General features: G+C 49.8%; 1 protein-coding gene across 1 annotated transcript in view; it reads left to right on the top strand.

Annotated features, from left to right (window-relative positions):
* The window catches only part of CLSTN1 (calsyntenin 1), a 168,032-nt gene that overhangs the window by 100,718 nt on the left and 46,534 nt on the right, over positions 1-20,780 (top strand). The window contains exons 10-15 of the mRNA XM_088457161.1: positions 3,638-3,800; positions 4,757-4,807; positions 5,604-5,761; positions 6,452-6,600; positions 6,760-6,986; positions 17,419-17,589. Of these exons, the coding sequence (XP_088313287.1) occupies positions 3,638-3,800; positions 4,757-4,807; positions 5,604-5,761; positions 6,452-6,600; positions 6,760-6,986; positions 17,419-17,589 (919 nt within the window). The remainder of the gene's footprint in view (positions 1-3,637; positions 3,801-4,756; positions 4,808-5,603; positions 5,762-6,451; positions 6,601-6,759; positions 6,987-17,418; positions 17,590-20,780) is intronic.

Below are 20,780 nucleotides of genomic sequence, written 5' to 3' on the forward strand. Positions count from 1 at the left end.
GAGACTGTACAGTACTGGCACAAGTACTGGCACAAGATACCTGCAGGGTAGTGAGACTGTACAGTACTGGCACAAGATACCAGCAGGGTAGTGAGACTGTACCGTACTGGCACAAGATACCAGCAGGGTAGTGAGACTGTACCGTACTGGCACAAGATACCAGCAGGGTAGTGAGACTGTACCGTACTGGCACAAGATACCAGCAGGGTAGTGAGACTGTACAGTACTGGCACAAGATACCAGCAGGGTAGTGAGACTGTACAGTACTGGCACAAGATACCAGCAGGGTAGTGAGACTGTACAGTACTGGCACAAGATACCTGCAGGGTAGTGAGACTGTACAGTACTGGCACAAGATACCAGCAGGGTAGTGAGACTGTACAGTACTGGCACAAGATACCAGCAGGGTAGTGAGACTGTACCGTACTGGCACAAGATACCAGCAGGGTAGTGAGACTGTACCGTACTGGCACAAGATACCAGCAGGGTAGTGAGACCTTGTTGAACATTCTTTCAGATGACTTCTCCTCTCCCTGATGTAGATGATGTTCTTCAGTTCTAAGTTGCCTGTAAATGAATAAAATGAGGTAGCGATAAGTGAAAGCTGAGCAGAACTTCTAGCGTTACTGTTACTGATGCCCTCGGATGCGGATAGTCACGGTCTCCTCCCCTGGGGAGCTGCTGTGACCTTGTCTTATCATGAAGTTCATTCTGTCTCTCGCTCTGTACTATAAATGGCTCTTATTTCTCCAGACTTCATGTCTTCACAATGTAACCCAATGATAGATTTCTGCTCCCCTCACACCTGCGTTAGCTCCCGATACAGACAGCGCGCGCCAGTCCTTACTGTGAGATAGCGGCATATTGCATACTATAAATCAAGGGAAAAGGACAAAAAACTGCACTATCGATATTGTATTCAAATGAACCCCATTAAATGTATTCGCTGAAATTGGATCTTTTAGTGGGGGTGCTGCCAAGGACAATACCCGAAATCTAATATACAAATTCCAAAAGAAGGAGACAGAATGTCCTATACTGAGGACAAAGGATTGTTATGGTGCATACACAGGGTCAGATAATGGTGCATACACAGGGTCAGATAATGGTGCATACACAGGGTCAGATAATGGTGCATACACAGGGTCAGATAATGGTGCATACACAGGGTCAGATAATGGTGCATACACAGGGTCAGATAATGGTGCATACACTCGGTCAGATAATGGTGCATACACAGGGTCAGATAATGGTGCATACACAGGGTCAGATAATGGTGCATACACAGGGTCAGATAATGGTGCATACACAGGGTCAGATAATGGTGCATACACACGGTCAGATAATGGTGCATACACAGGGTCAGATAATGGCGCATACACAGGGTCAGATAATGGTGCATACACACGGTCAGATAATGGTGCATACACACGGTCAGATAATGGTGCATACACACGGTCAGATAATGGTGCATACACACGGTCAGATAATGGCGCATACACAGGGTCAGATAATGGCGCATACACAGGGTCAGATAATGGCGCATACACAGGGTCAGATAATGGCGCATACACAGGGTCAGATAATGGCGCATACACAGGGTCAGATAATGGCGCATACACACGGTCAGATAATGGTGCATACACACGGTCAGATAATGGTGCATACACACGGTCAGATAATGGTGCATACACACGGTCAGATAATGGCGCATACACAGGGTCAGATAATGGCGCATACACAGGGTCAGATAATGGCGCATACACAGGGTCAGATAATGGCGCATACACAGGGTCAGATAATGGTGCATACACAGGGTCAGATAATGGTGCATACACAGGGTCAGATAATGGTGCATACACAGGGTCAGATAATGGTGCACACACACGGTCAGATAATGGTGCACACACAGGGTCAGATAATGGTGCACACACACGGTCAGATAATGGTGCATACACAGGGTTAGATAATGGTGCACACACAGGGTCAGATAATGGTGCATACACAGGGTCAGATAATGGTGCATACACAGGGTCAGATAATGGTGCATACACAGGGTCAGATAATGGCGCATACACAGGGTCAGATAATGGCGCATACACAGGGTCAGATAATGGCGCATACACAGGGTCAGATAATGGCGCATACACAGGGTCAGATAATGGCGCATACACAGGGTCAGATAATGGCGCATACACAGGGTCAGATAATGGCGCATACACAGGGTCAGATAATGGCGCACACACACGGCCAGATAATGGCGCACACACACGGTCAGATAATGGCGCATACACAGGGTCAGATAATGGCGCACACACACGGCCAGATAATGGCGCACACACACGGTCAGATAATGGCGCATACACAGGGTCAGATAATGGCGCATACACAGGGTCAGATAATGGCGCACACACATGGTCAGATAATGGCGCACACACACGGTCAGATAATGGCGCACACACAGGGTCAGATAATGGCGCACACACACGGCCAGATTTCCTGTCAGATCTGAACGATAATGGTTGTAAAAATCATTAATTCGTTCACATGTGAAAGAAAATCTGACGTGAGCCTGCAACGATGAGCGATGTGCGTTCCCGATGGTCAGATAGCGATATCCGACATCTGATGTGTGTGCAGTCAGACTTGGATGATTCCATTCATTTTAATACAGTCTAAAATCGTTCATCATTCATCTGACCTATCTGACCGTGTGTATGCACCATAAAATATGACCTTTATTGTATCGTTTAAAACCTTGTTCTAGTGAAATATTAAAAAACAAAATAGATTCAAACATAGTGAGATGAAAGTAAGAAAATGTGAAAAAATAAATAAAATTACGCTGATACTTTGGGCAACTGTTATCCTGCATGTATAGTATATGTCATATTATGAGTATTCATGACTCTTTATTGATTAATGTGTGTGCCCATAAAGGGGTGGCACTGCAGATGGAACGGTTCCTTTATGTGTGTTAGGGTGTATCTCATGTGCCTGTAATGTAGGAGATGTGTGTGCCCATAAAGGGGTGGCACTGCAGATGGAACGGTTCCTTTATGTGTGTTAGGGTGTATCTCATGTGCCTGTAATGTAGGAGATGTGTGTGCCCATAAAGGGGTGGCACTGCAGATGGAACGGTTCCTTTATGTGTGTTAGGGTGTATCTCATGTGCCTGTAATGTAGGAGATGTGTGTGCCCATAAAGGGGTGGCACTGCAGATGAAACGGTTCCTTTATGTGTGTTAGGATGTATCTCATGTGCCTGTAATGTAGGAGATGTGTGTGCCCATAAAGGGGTGGCACTGCAGATGGAACGGTTCCTTTATGTGTGTTAGGGTGTATCTCATGTGCCTGTAATGTAGGAGATATGTGTGCCCATAAAGGGGTGGCACTGCAGATGGAACGGTTCCTTTATGTGTGTTAGGGTGTATCTCATGTGCCTGTAATGTAGGAGATGTGTGTGTACCGATCAGGCGCCATTACACATAGCAGTCAATGTAACCTTTGCTTGTATGTACTGCGCTGTACTAGGGATTGGTTGCCTCGGGCAGCTCATGCTTTGTACAGCGCCTCCCCTGCATGTCCCCTTCCTGCTAATAACGGCCTTACGGTCTTTCTGCGTTTTGTCTCTACAGTCCTGCGACAAGGAATGGCACCACTACGTCCTCACTGTAGACTTCCCCGCAGTCACTCTGTATGTGGACGGTGCTTTGTATGACCCCTTCACAGTGACCGAGGACTATCCTCTACACCCTACACAGCTGGGCACCCAGCTGGTGGTCGGAGCATGCTGGCAAGGTAATGACACCTATCCATCTATCGCTGCCTCAGGCTACATACAGAGTACATAGAGCCAGCGTCGGGGGTATACGGATAGTGCCACTTCCGATGAGCTGGTTGCCTCAGGCTACATACAGAGTACATAGACCCAGCCCCGGGGGTATACGGATAGTGCCACTTCCGATGAGCTGGTTGCCTCAGGCTACATACAGAGTACAGAGTACATAGAGCCAGCCCCGGGGGTATACGGATAGTGCCACTTCCGAGGAGCTGGTTGCCTCAGGCTACATACAGAGTACATAGAGCCAGCCCGGGGGTATACGGATAGTGCCACTTCCGAGGAGCTGGTTGCCTCAGGCTACATACAGAGTACATAGAGCCAGCCCGGGGGTATACGGATAGTGCCACTTCCGATGAGCTGGTTGCAGGTCCCTTTGTGCTGCCTACACCCGGTGGCAATGTTTTGTTACATACTATATAATGCAGCCTATAAGGAATATCATGGTGAAGCAGAAACGGCAGCCAATCAGTGCACAATGATCTCGTGACCTGACGGGAGTGCTCATTGGTCAGTGTATCCTAGTGAAGTGATTGGCTGCTTTTCTCATGAATATTAATGACTGTTTGTAGTGAGTTCTCCTAGGCCTTGATATTTATAATAGGCATGTAGACTGTATTAATATGGGCCGGTCACCATGATCATGAGCCCTGCGCCCAGGCAGTGTTGTGTTTGGGAGTTCGCTCTCTGTGTATTTGCCAGAGTTGCATTGTGTTTCAGAACCCATCCCAACCTAGGGGGCAGGCCGCCCGGAACAGAGCTTGTGCCGCCGTGGGACGTCTCTGAGCTCAGCCACACCGCCGTAGACACGTGTCCTCCTGCCAAAGCATTGTTGTCATAACATGTTCTGTTGTTACAAATGTCCCTAACCCTGTGGTCACTTCCCCTGTTTGTCCCTTCTCTTACCGTTCTGCAGAGTATTCAGGAAGTGGGAATGTCACTGACCCAATGACAGACAGTGATGCAGGTGGCTGCGGTTTATCCCTTACCCCATCCATCTCTTCCACCAACCACACAGACATTTCACGTCATCCCGTCCGTGCATGACGCGCACAGCTCACTTTCTCTTTCTCCATTTATTTTTGTGAATTTTGGGATGCGCTTCTGACCCTCTTCTGTTTCTCAGTCTTCCTCCCCCCATCTCATAACACAGAAGCAATGCTAACCTAGCACTTCATGTAGCTGACCGCAGCGCTGGGTAACGCTGGATCCCTCGCGCTAATAGTGGGAGTCCTACAACAGAGCTGCCTGCCGATGGGAACAGTAACATGGACACACAGATAGATAAAAAAAGAATGGCTAAGGCAGACTGTGTAGTTACAGGCCCCTGCATTTCCTCCTGGGATTTGTAGTTCCACAACAGCTGATGGCCCACAGTTTACCCCCATTTGACTTTAGAATTGTAATATTCCTTTTAGTAGCTGTGAATGAGAAATGTAAAATATAAGACTTTATGTAGCAATATGTGTAGAGACATATTGGTGGTTTATATCTGTTATGTATATTTTTGCTACTTCCGATCATAGGCTAGAAAGCACAGCTTGCCTGATTCATACCTCTTTCTGTTTCCACCGCTTGCATCTGCCACCTCAGAGCCCATTCGCATGCCTTTCCCCTACCGTGTTTCCTGGCGAAGGCCGGGCAGTGCCCACGGCTGGGTGTTACTAACCTGCATGCAACGCTGTAACATCTTCTGCTGGTAAAGACTCATGGGTGGGTTTGGTCCCGACACTGACTGACATCTGTCTCCTCTCTCTGTCCAGGTGGCGAGCAGCACATGGCCCAGTTTTTCCGAGGAAACCTCGCGGGATTGATGGTCCGCACTGGAAAGCTAGAGAGCAAGAAGGTGATAGATTGTTTATATACCTGCAAAGAGGGCCTGGAATTTCCACCTGCAGATGGCGTTGGGAAAGGCATTAAGGTGAGTGATAATAGGGCTAGTGGTAAGACACTGGTATAACATCCCATAGAGAAGAGACCGGGAAATAATGCTGAGACCAGCAAAAGATACATAAATTGGTATTCTGAATTCTACTAACTAAGTAGTTTGTTAACAAAGCTTGAAAAGAATGGCTTTGGATGGGCCACACGTAGTGCCCATTGTGGTCCCCAATCTCTTCAGATTGTACTTCATACCAAATCTTTGCAACAACCTCAATCACATGGTGTTAGACGAGATTGAGAAGTCCTCCCGGACACCATATCTAGGGACTCCCTCCCCCCTGTAGGAGCTTCTCCCCGTATAACCACTTGGGCTGCCCTAGGGTGACAGTGGGTGGCAGGAGATGGGTATCAGCAGCAAAGAACAGCTGAAGGAAAACAAAGGAAATGGCCGCGCAGCTCAGACGGGCACTATATGGGGAAATAATAATAATGACCCAGTAGGCTGCAGGGTATATGCAATTGTAGCGTTTTAGAGCAAAATGTAAAGTGCCCAGACGCCAGCTAAACCTCTATACCCAGTGGTGCAGTGCCCCCCTCCTACAGATACTGATTATTTCAGTCCTGGTTTGTTGTAAACGTTGTGAATCCTTTACCTTCTATATACAGAATGCTGTAGGCTTGGATGACCTGACCGGCTGTGTTACAGTGTAATGATCTGAATTCACAGGTTACTCTAAGTCCAAGCCAGTCCAGCCTGACGCTGGAGGGAGATGACATTGACCGCTTTGACCAGGCCATGCAGCATATCTCCTACCTGAACTCCCGCCAGTTCCCCACCCCTGGCATCAGGCGCCTGAAGATCACCACCACTGTGAAGTACGCAAAACGCAAGAACGTATCAAAACCCTTTAATAACCTGAGCAGATAAAACTAAACCTGAAATATCAGAGTGTCCCCTCCGGCTGCGTGCCGCGTGGCCACGGCTTTGTCTCCGCACTTTCCCTCACGAACTTGTCTCATTGTGCTTTGCTGTAGGTGCTTTAACGAGGAGACCTGTATCAGTGTCCCGGATGTTGATGGATACGTCATGGTGCTGCAGCCTGAGGAGCCCAAGATCAGCCTGAGCGGCATCGATCACTTTGCACGTTCCGCCTCAGAGTTTGAGAGCACAGAAGGGGTCTCTCTGTTCCCCGAGCTACATCTCATCAGCACCATCACACGTGAGGTGGAAGCAGAAGGTGAAGGGGATGAGGATCCTACAGGTTTGTGCGCTACTAGTTTTTTTTCCCCCCAAACCTGATTTATATGCAGATAAATGTTACTTCAAGCTGTTCATCATTTGCAAAGTGCCCATGTGTTAGAACATCTGATGCTTGCAGAGTCTCTGCAGCAGTGATTGCCAGCCAGCGTGTGACAGCACCAGCGAGGGTAGTTCACTACAACAGGAACCATCTTACTGCCTTGTTCCTGTACTTAGCAGATACTAATAATAATAAGTCATCATCATGCATACTCCACTTCTGTCTGTGCACTGCCACTATTGCTGCACCTTCCTATTGCCCTCCCCTCTCAGTGTATTCTATAACCCTCCCCCCTCAGTGTATCCTATAACCCTCCCCTCTCAGTGTATTCTATAACCCTCCCCTCTCAGTGTATCCTATAACCCTCCCCTCTCAGTGTATCCTATAACCCTCCCCTCTGTGTATTCTATAACCCTCCCCTCCCCTCTCAGTGTATCCTATAACCCTCCCCCCTCAGTGTATCCTATAACCCTCCCCTCTCAGTGTATTCTATAACCCTCCCCTCTCAGTGTATCCTATAACCCTCCCCTCTCAGTGTATCCTATTACCCTCCCCTCTCAGTGTATCCTATAACCCTCCCCTCTCAGTGTATCCTATAACCCTCCCCTCTCAGTGTACCCTATTACCCTCCCCTCTCAGTGTATTCTATAACCCTCCCCCCTCAGTGTATCCTATAACCCTCCCCTCTCAGTGTATCCTATAACCCTCCCCTCTCAGTGTATCCTATTACCCTCCCCTCTCAGTGTATCCTATAACCCTCCCCTCTCAGTGTATCCTATAACCCTCCCCTCTCAGTGTATCCTATAACCCTCCCCTCTCAGTGTATCCTATTACCCTCCCCTCTCAGTGTATCCTATAACCCTCCCCTCTCAGTGTATCCTATAACCCTCCCCTCTGTGTATCCTATAACCCTCCCCTCTCAGTGTATCCTATAACCCTCCCCTCTCAGTGTATCCTATAACCCTCCCCTCTCAGTGTATCCTATAACCCTCCCCCCTCAGTGTATCCTATAACCCTCCCCCCTCAGTGTATCCTATAACCCTCCCCCCTCAGTGTATCCTATAACCCTCCCCCCTCAGTGTATCCTATAACCCTCCCCCCTCAGAGTATCCTATAACCCTCCCCTCTCAGTGTATCCTATAACCCTCCCCTCTGTGTATTCTATAACCCTCCCCTCCCCTCTCAGTGTATCCTATTACCCTCCCCTCTCAGTGTATCCTATAACCCTCCCCTCTCAGTGTATCCTATAACCCTCCACTCTGTGTATTCTATAACCCTCCCCTCCCCTCTCAGTGTATCCTATTACCCTCCCCTCTCAGTGTATCCTATTACCCTCCCCTCTCAGTGTATCCTATAACCCTCCCCTCTCAGTGTATCCTATAACCCTCCCCCCTCAGTGTATCCTATAACCCTCCCCTCTCAGTGTATCCTATAACCCTCCCCTCTCAGTGTATCCTATAACCCTCCCCTCTCAGTGTATCCTATAACCCTCCCCTCTCAGTGTATCCTATTACCCTCCCCTCTCAGTGTATCCTATAACCCTCCCCTCTCAGTGTATCCTATAACCCTCCCCTCTCAGTGTATCCTATTACCCTCCCCTCTCAGTGTATCCTATAACCCTCCCCTCTCAGTGTATCCTATAACCCTCCACTCTGTGTATTCTATAACCCTCCCCTCCCCTCTCAGTGTATCCTATTACCCTCCCCTCTCAGTGTATCCTATTACCCTCCCCTCTGTGTATCCTATAACCCTCCCCTCTCAGTGTATCCTATAACCCTCCCCCCTCAGTGTATCCTATAACCCTCCCCTCTCAGTGTATCCTATAACCCTCCCCTCTCAGTGTATCCTATAACCCTCCCCTCTCAGTGTATCCTATAACCCTCCCCTCTCAGTGTATCCTATTACCCTCCCCTCTCAGTGTATCCTATAACCCTCCCCTCTCAGTGTATCCTATAACCCTCCCCTCTCAGTGTATCCTATTACCCTCCCCTCTCAGTGTATCCTATAACCCTCCCCTCTGTGTATTCTATAACCCTCCCCTCTCAGTGTATCCTATAACCCTCCCCTCTCAGTGTATCCTATAACCCTCCCCTCTGTGTATTCTATAACCCTCCCCTCCCCTCTCAGTGTATCCTATTACCCTCCCCTCTCAGTGTATCCTATAACCCTCCCCTCTCAGTGTATCCTATAACCCTCCCCTCTGTGTATTCTATAACCCTCCCCTCCCCTCTCAGTGTATCCTATAACCCTCCCCTCTGTGTATCCTATTACCCTCCCCTCTCAGTGTATCCTATAACCCTCCCCCCTCAGTGTATCCTATAACCCTCCCCTCTCAGTGTATCCTATAACCCTCCCCTCTGTGTATTCTATAACCCTCCCCTCCCCTCTCAGTGTATCCTATAACCCTCCCCTCTGTGTATCCTATTACCCTCCCCTCTCAGTGTATTCTATAACCCTCCCCTCTCAGTGTATCCTATAACCCTCCCCTCTGTGTATCCTATAACCCTCCCCTCTCAGTGTATCCTATAACCCTCCCCTCTGTGTATTCTATAACCCTCCCCTCTGTGTATTCTATAACCCTCCCCTCTCAGTGTATCCTATAACCCTCCCCTCTCAGTGTATCCTATAACCCTCCCCTCTCAGTGTATCCTATAACCCTCCCCTCTCAGTGTATCCTATAACCCTCCCCTCTCAGTGTATCCTATAACCCTCCCCTCTCAGTGTATCCTATAACCCTCCCCTCTCAGTGTATCCTATAACCCTCCCCTCTCAGTGTATCCTATAACCCTCCCCCCTCAGTATATCCCGATACCTTCCTCTCTCAGTGTATCCTATTACCCTCCCCTCTCAGTGTATCCTATAACCCTCCCCTCTCAGTGTATCCTATAACCCTCCCCTCTCAGTGTATCCTATAACCCTCCCCTCCCAGCGTATCCTATTACCCCACCCCTCTGTGTATTCTATAACCCTCCCCTCTCAGTGTATCCTATAACCCTCCCCTCTGTGTATTCTATAACCCTCCCCTCTCAGTGTATCCTATAACCCTCCCCTCTCAGTGTATCCTAAACCCTCCCCTCTCAGTGTATCCTATAACCCTCCCCTCTGTGTATTCTATAACCCTCCCCTCTGTGTATTCTATAACCCTCCCCTCTGTGTATTCTATAACCCTCCCCTCTCAGTGTATCCTATAACCCTCCCCTCTCAGTGTATCCTATAACCCTCCCCTCTGTGTATTCTATAACCCTCCCCTCCCCTCTCAGTGTATCCTATTACCCTCCCCTCTCAGTGTATCCTATAACCCTCCCCTCTCAGTGTATCCTATAACCCTCCCCTCTCAGTGTATCCTATAACCCTCACCTCTCAGTGTATCCTATAACCCTCCCCTCTCAGTGTATCCTATAACCCTCCCCTCTGTGTATCCTATTACCCTCCCCTCTCAGTGTATCCTATAACCCTCCCCTCTCAGTGTATCCTATAACCCTCCCCTCTCTGTGTATCCTATAACCCTCCCCTCTCTGTGTATCCTATAACCCTCCCCTCTCAGTGTATCCTATTACCCTCCCCTCTGTGTATCCTATAACCCTCCCCTCTCAGTGTATCCTATAACCCTCCCCTCTCAGTGTATCCTATAACCCTCCCCTCTCAGTGTATCCTATAACCCTCCCCTCTCAGTGTGTCCTATAACCCTCCCCTCAGTGTATCCTATTATCCTCCCCCCTCAGTGTATCCTATAACCCTCCCCTCTCAGTGTATCCTATAACCCTCCCCTCTGTGTATTCTATAACCCTCCCCTCCCCTCTCAGTGTATCCTATTACCCTCCCCCCTCAGTGTATCCTATAACCCTCCCCTCTCAGTGTATCCTATAACCCTCCCCTCTGTGTATTCTATAACCCTCCCCTCTCAGTGTATCCTATAACCCTCCCCTCTGTGTATCCTATTACCCTCCCCTCTCAGTGTATTCTATAACCCTCCCCTCTCAGTGTATCCTATAACCCTCCCCTCTGTGTATCCTATAACCCTCCCCTCTCAGTGTATCCTATAACCCTCCCCTCTGTGTATTCTATAACCCTCCCCTCTGTGTATTCTATAACCCTCCCCTCTCAGTGTATTCTATAACCCTCCCCTCTCAGTGTATCCTATAACCCTCCCCTCTCAGTGTATCCTATAACCCTCCCCTCTCAGTGTATCCTATAACCCTCCCCTCTCAGTGTATCCTATAACCCTCCCCTCTCAGTGTATCCTATAACCCTCCCCCCTCAGTATATCCCGATACCTTCCCCTCTCAGTGTATCCTATTACCCTCCCCTCTCAGTGTATCCTATAACCCTCCCCTCTCAGTGTATCCTATAACCCTCCCCTCTCAGTGTATCCTATAACCCTCCCCTCCCAGCGTATCCTATTACCCCACCCCTCTGTGTATCCTATAACCCTCCCCTCTCAGTGTATCCTATAACCCTCCCCTCTGTGTATTCTATAACCCTCCCCTCTCAGTGTATCCTATAACCCTCCCCTCTCAGTGTATCCTATAACCCTCCCCTCTCAGTGTATCCTATAACCCTCCCCTCTCAGTGTATCCTATAACCCTCCCCTCTCAGTGTATCCTATAACCCTCCCCTCTGTGTATTCTATAACCCTCCCCTCCCCTCTCAGTGTATCCTATAACCCTCCCCTCTCTGTGTATCCTATAACCCTCCCCTCTCAGTGTATCCTATAACCCTCCCCTCTGTGTATTCTATAACCCTCCCCTCCCCTCTCAGTGTATCCTATTACCCTCCCCTCTCAGTGTATCCTATAACCCTCCCCTCTGTGTTTCCTATTACCCTCCCCTCTCAGTGTATCCTATAACCCTCCCCTCTCAGTGTATCCTATAACCCTCCCCTCTCAGTGTATCCTATAACCCTCACCTCTCAGTGTATCCTATAACCCTCCCCTCTCAGTGTATCCTATAACCCTCCCCTCTGTGTATCCTATTACCCTCCCCTCTCAGTGTATCCTATAACCCTCCCCTCTCAGTGTATCCTATAACCCTCCCCTCTCTGTGTATCCTATAACCCTCCCCTCTCAGTGTATCCTATAACCCTTCCCTCTGTGTATCCTATAACCCTCCCCTCTCAGTGTATCCTATAACCCTCCCCTCTCAGTGTATCCTATAACCCTCCCCTGTCAGTGTGTCCTATAACCCTCCCCTCTCAGTGTGTCCTATAACCCTCCCCTCAGTGTATCCTATTACCCTCCCCCCTCAGTGTATCCTATAACCCTCCCCTCTCAGTGTATCCTATAACCCTCCCCTCTGTGTATCCTATAACCCTCCCCTCTCAGTGTATCCTATAACCCTCCCCTCTCAGTGTATCCTATAACCCTCCCCTCTCAGTGTATCCTATAACCCTCCCCTCTCAGTGTATCCTATAACCCTCCCCTCTCAGTGTATCCTATAACCCTCCCCTCTCAGTGTATCCTATTACCCTCCCCCCTCAGTGTATCCTTTAACCCTAGCCTCTCAGTGTATCCTATAACCCTCCCCTCTCAGTGTATCCTATAACCCTCCTCTCTGTGTATTCTATAACCCTCCCCTCCCCTCTCAGTGTATCCTATTACCCTCCCCTCTCAGTGTATCCTATAACCCTCCCCTCTGTGTATTCTATAACCCTCCCCCCTCAGTGTATCCTATAACCCTCCCCTCTCAGTGTATTCTATAACCCTCCCCTCTCAGTGTATCCTATAACCCTCCCCTCTGTGTATTCTATAACCCTCCCCCCTCAGTGTATCCTATAACCCTCCCCTCTCAGTGTATTCTATAACCCTCCTCTCAGTGTATCCTATAACCCTCCCCTCTGTGTATCCTATAACCCTCCCCTCTGTGTATCCTATAACCCTCCCCTCTCAGTGTATCCTATAACCCTCCCCTCTCAGTGTATCCTATAACCCTCCCCTCTCAGTGTATCCTATAACCCTCCCCTCTGTGTTTCCTATTACCCTCCCCTCTCAGTGTATCCTATAACCCTCCCCTCTCAGTGTATCCTATAACCCTCCCCTCTCTGTGTATCCTATAACCCTCCCCTCTCAGTGTATCCTATAACCCTCCCCTCTGTGTATTCTATAACCCTCCCCTCTCAGTGTATCCTATAACCCTCCCCTCTCAGTGTATCCTATAACCCTCCCCTCTCTGTGTATCCTATAACCCTCCCCTCTCAGTGTATCCTATAACCCTCCCCTCTGTGTATTCTATAACCCTCCCCTCCCCTCTCAGTGTATCCTATTACCCTCCCCTCTCAGTGTATCCTATAACCCTCCCCTCTGTGTTTCCTATTACCCTCCCCTCTCAGTGTATCCTATAACCCTCCCCTCTCAGTGTATCCTATAACCCTCCCCTCTCAGTGTATCCTATAACCCTCACCTCTCAGTGTATCCTATAACCCTCCCCTCTCAGTGTATCCTATAACCCTCCCCTCTGTGTATCCTATAACCCTCCCCTCTCAGTGTATCCTATAACCCTCCCCTCTCAGTGTGTCCTATAACCCTCCCCTCAGTGTATCCTATTATCCTCCCCCCTCAGTGTATCCTATAACCCTCCCCTCTCAGTGTATCCTATAACCCTCCCCTCTGTGTATTCTATAACCCTCCCCTCCCCTCTCAGTGTATCCTATTACCCTCCCCTCTCAGTGTATCCTATAACCCTCCCCTCTCTGTGTATCCTATTACCCTCCCCCCTCAGTGTATCCTATAACCCTCCCCTCTCAGTGTATCCTATAACCCTCCCCTCTGTGTATTCTATAACCCTCCCCTCTCAGTGTATCCTATAACCCTCCCCTCTGTGTATCCTATTACCCTCCCCTCTCAGTGTATTCTATAACCCTCCCCTCTCAGTGTATCCTATAACCCTCCCCTCTGTGTATCCTATAACCCTCCCCTCTCAGTGTATCCTATAACCCTCCCCTCTGTGTATTCTATAACCCTCCCCTCTGTGTATTCTATAACCCTCCCCTCTCAGTGTATTCTATAACCCTCCCCTCTCAGTGTATCCTATAACCCTCCCCTCTCAGTGTATCCTATAACCCTCCCCTCTCAGTGTATCCTATAACCCTCCCCTCTCAGTGTATCCTATAACCCTCCCCTCTCAGTGTATCCTATAACCCTCCCCCCTCAGTATATCCCGATACCTTCCCCTCTCAGTGTATCCTATTACCCTCCCCTCTCAGTGTATCCTATAACCCTCCCCTCTCAGTGTATCCTATAACCCTCCCCTCTCAGTGTATCCTATAACCCTCCCCTCTCAGTGTATCCTATAACCCTCCCCTCCCAGCGTATCCTATTACCCCACCCCTCTGTGTATCCTATAACCCTCCCCTCTCAGTGTATCCTATAACCCTCCCCTCTGTGTATTCTATAACCCTCCCCTCTCAGTGTATCCTATAACCCTCCCCTCTCAGTGTATCCTATAACCCTCCCCTCTCAGTGTATCCTATAACCCTCCCCTCTCAGTGTATCCTATAACCCTCCCCTCTCAGTGTATCCTATAACCCTCCCCTCTGTGTATTCTATAACCCTCCCCTCCCCTCTCAGTGTATCCTATAACCCTCCCCTCTCTGTGTATCCTATAACCCTCCCCTCTCAGTGTATCCTATAACCCTCCCCTCTGTGTATTCTATAACCCTCCCCTCCCCTCTCAGTGTATCCTATTACCCTCCCCTCTCAGTGTATCCTATAACCCTCCCCTCTGTGTTTCCTATTACCCTCCCCTCTCAGTGTATCCTATAACCCTCCCCTCTCAGTGTATCCTATAACCCTCACCTCTCAGTGTATCCTATAACCCTCCCCTCTCAGTGTATCCTATAACCCTCCCCTCTGTGTATCCTATTACCCTCCCCTCTCAGTGTATCCTATAACCCTCCCCTCTCAGTGTATCCTATATACCTCCCCTCTCTGTGTATCCTATAACCCTCCCCTCTCAGTGTATCCTATAACCCTTCCCTCTGTGTATCCTATAACCCTCCCCTCTCAGTGTATCCTATAACCCTCCCCTCTGTGTATCCTATAACCCTCCCCTCTCAGTGTATCCTATAACCCTCCCCTCTCAGTGTATCCTATAACCCTCCCCTCTCAGTGTGTCCTATAACCCTCCCCTCTCAGTGTGTCCTATAACCCTCCCCTCAGTGTATCCTATTACCCTCCCCCCTCAGTGTATCCTATAACCCTCCCCTCTCAGTGTATCCTATAACCCTCCCCTCTGTGTATCCTATAACCCTCCCCTCTCAGTGTATCCTATAACCCTCCCCTCTCAGTGTATCCTATAACCCTCCCCTCTCAGTGTATCCTATAACCCTCCCCTCTCAGTGTATCCTATAACCCTCCCCTCTCAGTGTATCCTATAACCCTCCCCTCTCAGTGTATCCTATAACCCTCCCCTCTCAGTGTATCCTATTACCCTCCCCCCTCAGTGTATCCTTTAACCCTAGCCTCTCAGTGTATCCTATAACCCTCCCCTCTCAGTGTATCCTATAACCCTCCTCTCTGTGTATTCTATAACCCTCCCCTCCCCTCTCAGTGTATCCTATTACCCTCCCCTCTCAGTGTATCCTATAACCCTCCCCTCTGTGTATTCTATAACCCTCCCCCCTCAGTGTATCCTATAACCCTCCCCTCTCAGTGTATTCTATAACCCTCCCCTCTCAGTGTATCCTATAACCCTCCCCTCTGTGTATTCTATAACCCTCCCCCCTCAGTGTATCCTATAACCCTCCCCTCTCAGTGTATTCTATAACCCTCCTCTCAGTGTATCCTATAACCCTCCCCTCTGTGTATCCTATAACCCTCCCCTCTGTGTATCCTATAACCCTCCCCTCTCAGTGTATCCTATAACCCTCCCCTCTCAGTGTATCCTATAACCCTCCCCTCTCAGTGTATCCTATAACCCTCCCCTCTGTGTTTCCTATTACCCTCCCCTCTCAGTGTATCCTATAACCCTCCCCTCTCAGTGTATCCTATAACCCTCCCCTCTCAGTGTATCCTATAACCCTCCCCTCTCAGTGTATCCTATAACCCTCCCCTCTCAGTGTATCCTATAACCCTCCCCTCTCAGTGTATCCTATTACCCTCCCCTCTCAGTGTATCCTATAACCCTCCCCTCTCAGTGTATCCTATAACCCTCCCCTCTCAGTGTATCCTATAACCCTCCCCCCTCAGTGTATCCTATAACCCTCCCCTCTCAGTGTATCCTATAACCCTCCCCTCTCTGTGTATCCTATAACCCTCCCCTCTCAGTGTATCCTATAACCCTCCCCTCTCAGTGTATCCTATAACCCTCCCCTCTCAGTGTATCCTATAACCCTCCCCTCTGTGTATTCTATAACCCTCCCCTCTCAGTGTATCCTATAACCCTCCCCTCTCAGTGTATCCTATAACCCTCCCCCCTCAGTGTATCCTATAACCCTCCCCTCCCCTCTCAGTGTATCCTATAACCCTCCCCTCTCAGTGTATCCTATAACCCTCCCCTCTCAGTGTATCCTATAACCCTCCCCTCTCAGTGTATCCTATAACCCTCCCCTCTCAGTGTATCCTATAACCCTCCCCTCTCAGTGTATCCTATAACCCTCCCCTCTCAGTGTATCCTATAACCCTCCCCTCTCAGTGTATCCTATTACCCTCCCCCCTCAGTGTATCCTTTAACCCTAGCCTCTCAGTGTATCCTTTAACCCTAGCCTCTCAGTGTATCCTATAACCCTCCCCTCTCAGTGTATCCTATAACCCTCCCCTCTGTGTATTCTATAACCCTCCCCTCTGTGTATCCTATAACCCTCCCCTCCCAGCGTATCCTATTACCCCACCCCTCTGTGTATCCTATAATCCTCCCCTCTCAGTGTATCCTATAACCCTCCCCTCTGTGTATCCTATAACCCTCCCCTCTGTGTATCCTATAACCCTCCCCTCTGTGTATCCTATAACCCTCCCCTCTGTGTATCCTATAACCCTCCCCTCTCAGTGTATCCTATAACCCTCCCCTCTCAGTGTATCTTCATTAAGAATCTACAGACCTGATGATAAAATTATGTGTTGAAACCAATTTGGACTCTCTGGGGGGAGAAAGCAATCACTGACGTACATACAGCCGCAATGCTCTGCTGCGCACATCTCAGACAGTTATGGTACCGACAATATCGCACGTTTTCCTTTACGCCTTTCTGGGGTGCAAGACAAAACTTGCGCTGTGGAGCGGCACACAGCGTCCATCGCGTTTCAGTGAATTCGGGCAGGGAAATGTTTGTTTCTTCCATTATACTGGACTTCATGTATGTGACACATTAATCCTTAGTATTGATTAGATCTGTGATTATATAGAAGCTGTATCGGTTTCTAGCTAGGCCTGACCTGTGCGCCATTGTCCTCTCTTTCCATCAGTACAAGAGTCCCTGGTGTCAGAGGAGATCATGCATAACCTGGACACGTGTGACATCAGTGTGGTGGGGGAGGACCTGGACCCCAATCGGGAGAGCCTGCAGCTAGACCTAACTCACCTGCAGCAGAAAGGGATGGAGATGAGCAGCTCCAATCAGGGCATTGTAATCACAGGTAAGCTCCAATCAGGGCTTTGTAATCACAGGTAAGCTCCAATCAGGGCTTTGTAATCACAGGTAAGCTCCAATCATGGCATTGTAATCACAGGTAAGCTCCAATCAGGGCATTGTAATCACAGGTAAGCTCCAATCAGGGCATTGTAATCACAGGTAAGCTCCAATCATGGCATTGTAATCACAGGTAAGCTCCAATCAGGGCATTGTAATCACAGGTAAGCTCCAATCATGGCATTGTAATCACAGGTAAGCTCCAATCAGGGCATTGTAATCACAGGTAAGCTCCAATCAGGGCATTGTAATCACAGGTAAGCTCCAATCAGGGTATTGTAATCACAGGTAAGCTCCAATCAGGGCATTGTAATCACAGGTAAGCTCCAATCAGGGCATTGTAATCACAGGTAAGCTCCAATCAGGGCATTGTAATCACAGGTAAGCTCCAATCAGGGCATTGTAATCACAGGTAAGCTCCAATCAGGGCATTGTAATCACAGGTAAGCTCCAATCAGGGCTTTGTAATCACAGGTAAGCTCCAATCAGGGCATTGTAATCACAGGTAAGCTCCAATCAGGGCATTGTAATCACAGGTAAGCTCCAATCAGGGCATTGTAATCACAGGTAAGCTCCAATCAGGGCATTGTAATCACAGGTAAGCTCCAATCAGGGCATTGTAATCACAGGTAAGCTCCAATCAGGGCATTGTAATCACAGGTAAGCTCCAATCAGGGCATTGTAATCACAGGTAAGCTCCAATCAGGGCATTGTAATCACAGGTAAGTAAGCGGCTGCTGTACAGCTACCCTCGTCTTCTAATATGGAGGTGAGGGGAGAGACTCATTATCAGACAGCCTGGAAATAGCTACAGAACCTTATCTGGGCACTGGTAATAAGTAATTTTCTACTTCAGGGTCCATAGGGGTCCACAGGGTGACCTTGGGGTATAGCTGGATCCTGGATCCTCGGGCACCACGGAGTTAAAGCTTTTAGCTGCTCCCAGGATGCACTTGGGTCCAACCTCCCCTATACCCCGCCCCCGAGCCACAGGCACCTCAGTTTTAGATGGTGCCCGGCCGGAGTCGGGTCACCCTGCGGGGTGGGCTGCAGGAGCAGCCCCCTAAAGCTTTTAATTTTTTATTTAACTTAGTTAAATTTATTTATTTTTTACTATTAGTTTTTTCTCTAGAGCAGCAGCGCTGGGCTGTCTGTACAGACGCCCACGCTGCCGCTCCTTCTCCCTGCTGGCGCCGCGACGCCAGCACTGAACTGGGGATCGCGGCGGGGGAAGCCAGAGTCTGTACTAGCCGGACTCTGGCTTCCCCCGGGACTGCTGCCGGAAGACGCCGGGGAGATCAGGTAAGCCGCGCACCGCTGATTAGCGGCGGTGCGCGGGTTCCTTTTAAATGCAGTCCCATGCCCCCGGTCTAGGGGACAGACCGGGGGCGCTAGCGGTGGCGGCGGGCCCCCCCTCCAGCGGAGGCATACCCCGCCAGACCACTAGACCACCAGGGTTAATATCGCGGCAAGCGGGATGCCGGAAACCCGGGGGTTAATATGCTAGCCAGGGGAGGAAGCCTTCCCTGTCAGCGGCTCCTCCCCTCAGCTCAGCGCGCCTTTCAGCTCGGAGTCTGGCGTCGCTGAGCTGCAGATACTCGGCCACTCCTCCTCTGAGGTCTCCAGCGGCCATTTTCTCTGTGGCAGCGTGGATACTCTCAGGGAGCACGCGGACCGGTCCCCCTGTGTACCTCTCCCCCGACAAGGACAGTGTACACAGCACTATAGCCCTCCCAGACACTGAATCTGGGAGGTTGATTGTAGTGGAAAGGTGCAGTGAGTATATCTTCCTGCATGGTATGTGACTTTTGCTAGTGCTGCCTGTCTGTGTCTTTTTTCTACTTACTGTCAGCCTGTACCTATCCCTTTCCTTCTCCTACAAGCCCTACAGGTGTGCGGGGGAAGGGTGTTTCTACTGACCTCACCTATATAGATCACGTATTTGTGAGGTCCGTCACATACAGTTGTGTGCTACACGGTGCCATATTGTGGGCTGTTGTTCAGCACACTGGTGAGTGCGCACGTTTTCTTCCTAAGTCATGTCTGAGGAGGAGATTGAGCACTCCGGGGCTCCGGTATTGTTCTCCTGCAGGCGCTGTTCTGCAGGAGTGGATAGGGAGGATTTGTCACAGGACGGCCTGTGCGGACGGTGCCAGGCGGTCCCTGGTACGTCTAAACCTCCCATTTCGCAGGAGCCACCATGGGCGATGTTTTCCCAGGTGCTGGTGTCCATCGCGGACCGTCTGTCGGTCCCGACTGCCGCCCCTACTAGGGCGTTGCCCCAGCCTGCCATCCCCCATTCCCCGGGTGTCCCACAATTATTGCAGACTCCCCCGGGGTCTCAGCCTGTTGGTCCCTATGCGGGGTTGCCAATGTATATTCAGTCCACCCCTGTGGCACAGCCGGCTGTGGTGCCGTTTCAGGCTCCTGTGACAGCTCCTCCACCCTGGGTGGATGCGCTTTCCCACACTGTCCAAGATTTGGCGGCAGCATCTTCGGCTTTTCAGTCGATGTTGCACAGTGACCTGCCCTCCAGGGCGTCTAAACGCTCAGTAATGGCACAGGCTGCGCATCTTTCGGATTCTGAGGGGTTCTCGGATGATGGTGAGGTACAGGATGACTCAGCCTCAGATGCCTCAGTCCAGGAGGTAGACACTAAGTCTTCCATCAATGTGCGGGCTCTGGTTAAGGCGGTGCGGGCTATTCTTCTGATTGAGGATGAGGCACCCGCTCCCAAGTCAAGGTATCCTAGTTTTAAAAAGGCTAAGGTTACTTCTACAGCGTTCCCCTTGTCTGATCAGTTGACTGATCACATGGCGGTGGCCTGGCAGACGCCCAGTAAGCGTTTCCTGCCAAGCGCATTGTAAGAAATGGGAAACTCCGCCTGCAGTCGATTCCCATGTAACACGCCTCATCAGGAGTGCTACTTTGCCATTGCCGTCTATATCCTCGCTGAAGGATCCTACGGACAGGAAGGTGGAGACTTGTCTAAAGTCTATTTATTCTCTCTCAGGGGCTGTAGCCCGGCCGTCCATGGCCATCTCCTGGGTGGCCAAGGCCATTGAGGGGTGGGCCAACGCCTTGGAGGACACGTTTACGGATGAATCTCCGGACGTCCAGAGGGCGTTGTTAGGACAG

The sequence above is a fragment of the Taudactylus pleione genome, unplaced genomic scaffold, assembly GCF_031769625.1.
Source record: "Taudactylus pleione unplaced genomic scaffold, aTauple2 ptg000740l, whole genome shotgun sequence".
In the NCBI taxonomy this organism is placed as follows: domain Eukaryota; kingdom Metazoa; phylum Chordata; class Amphibia; order Anura; family Myobatrachidae; genus Taudactylus; species Taudactylus pleione.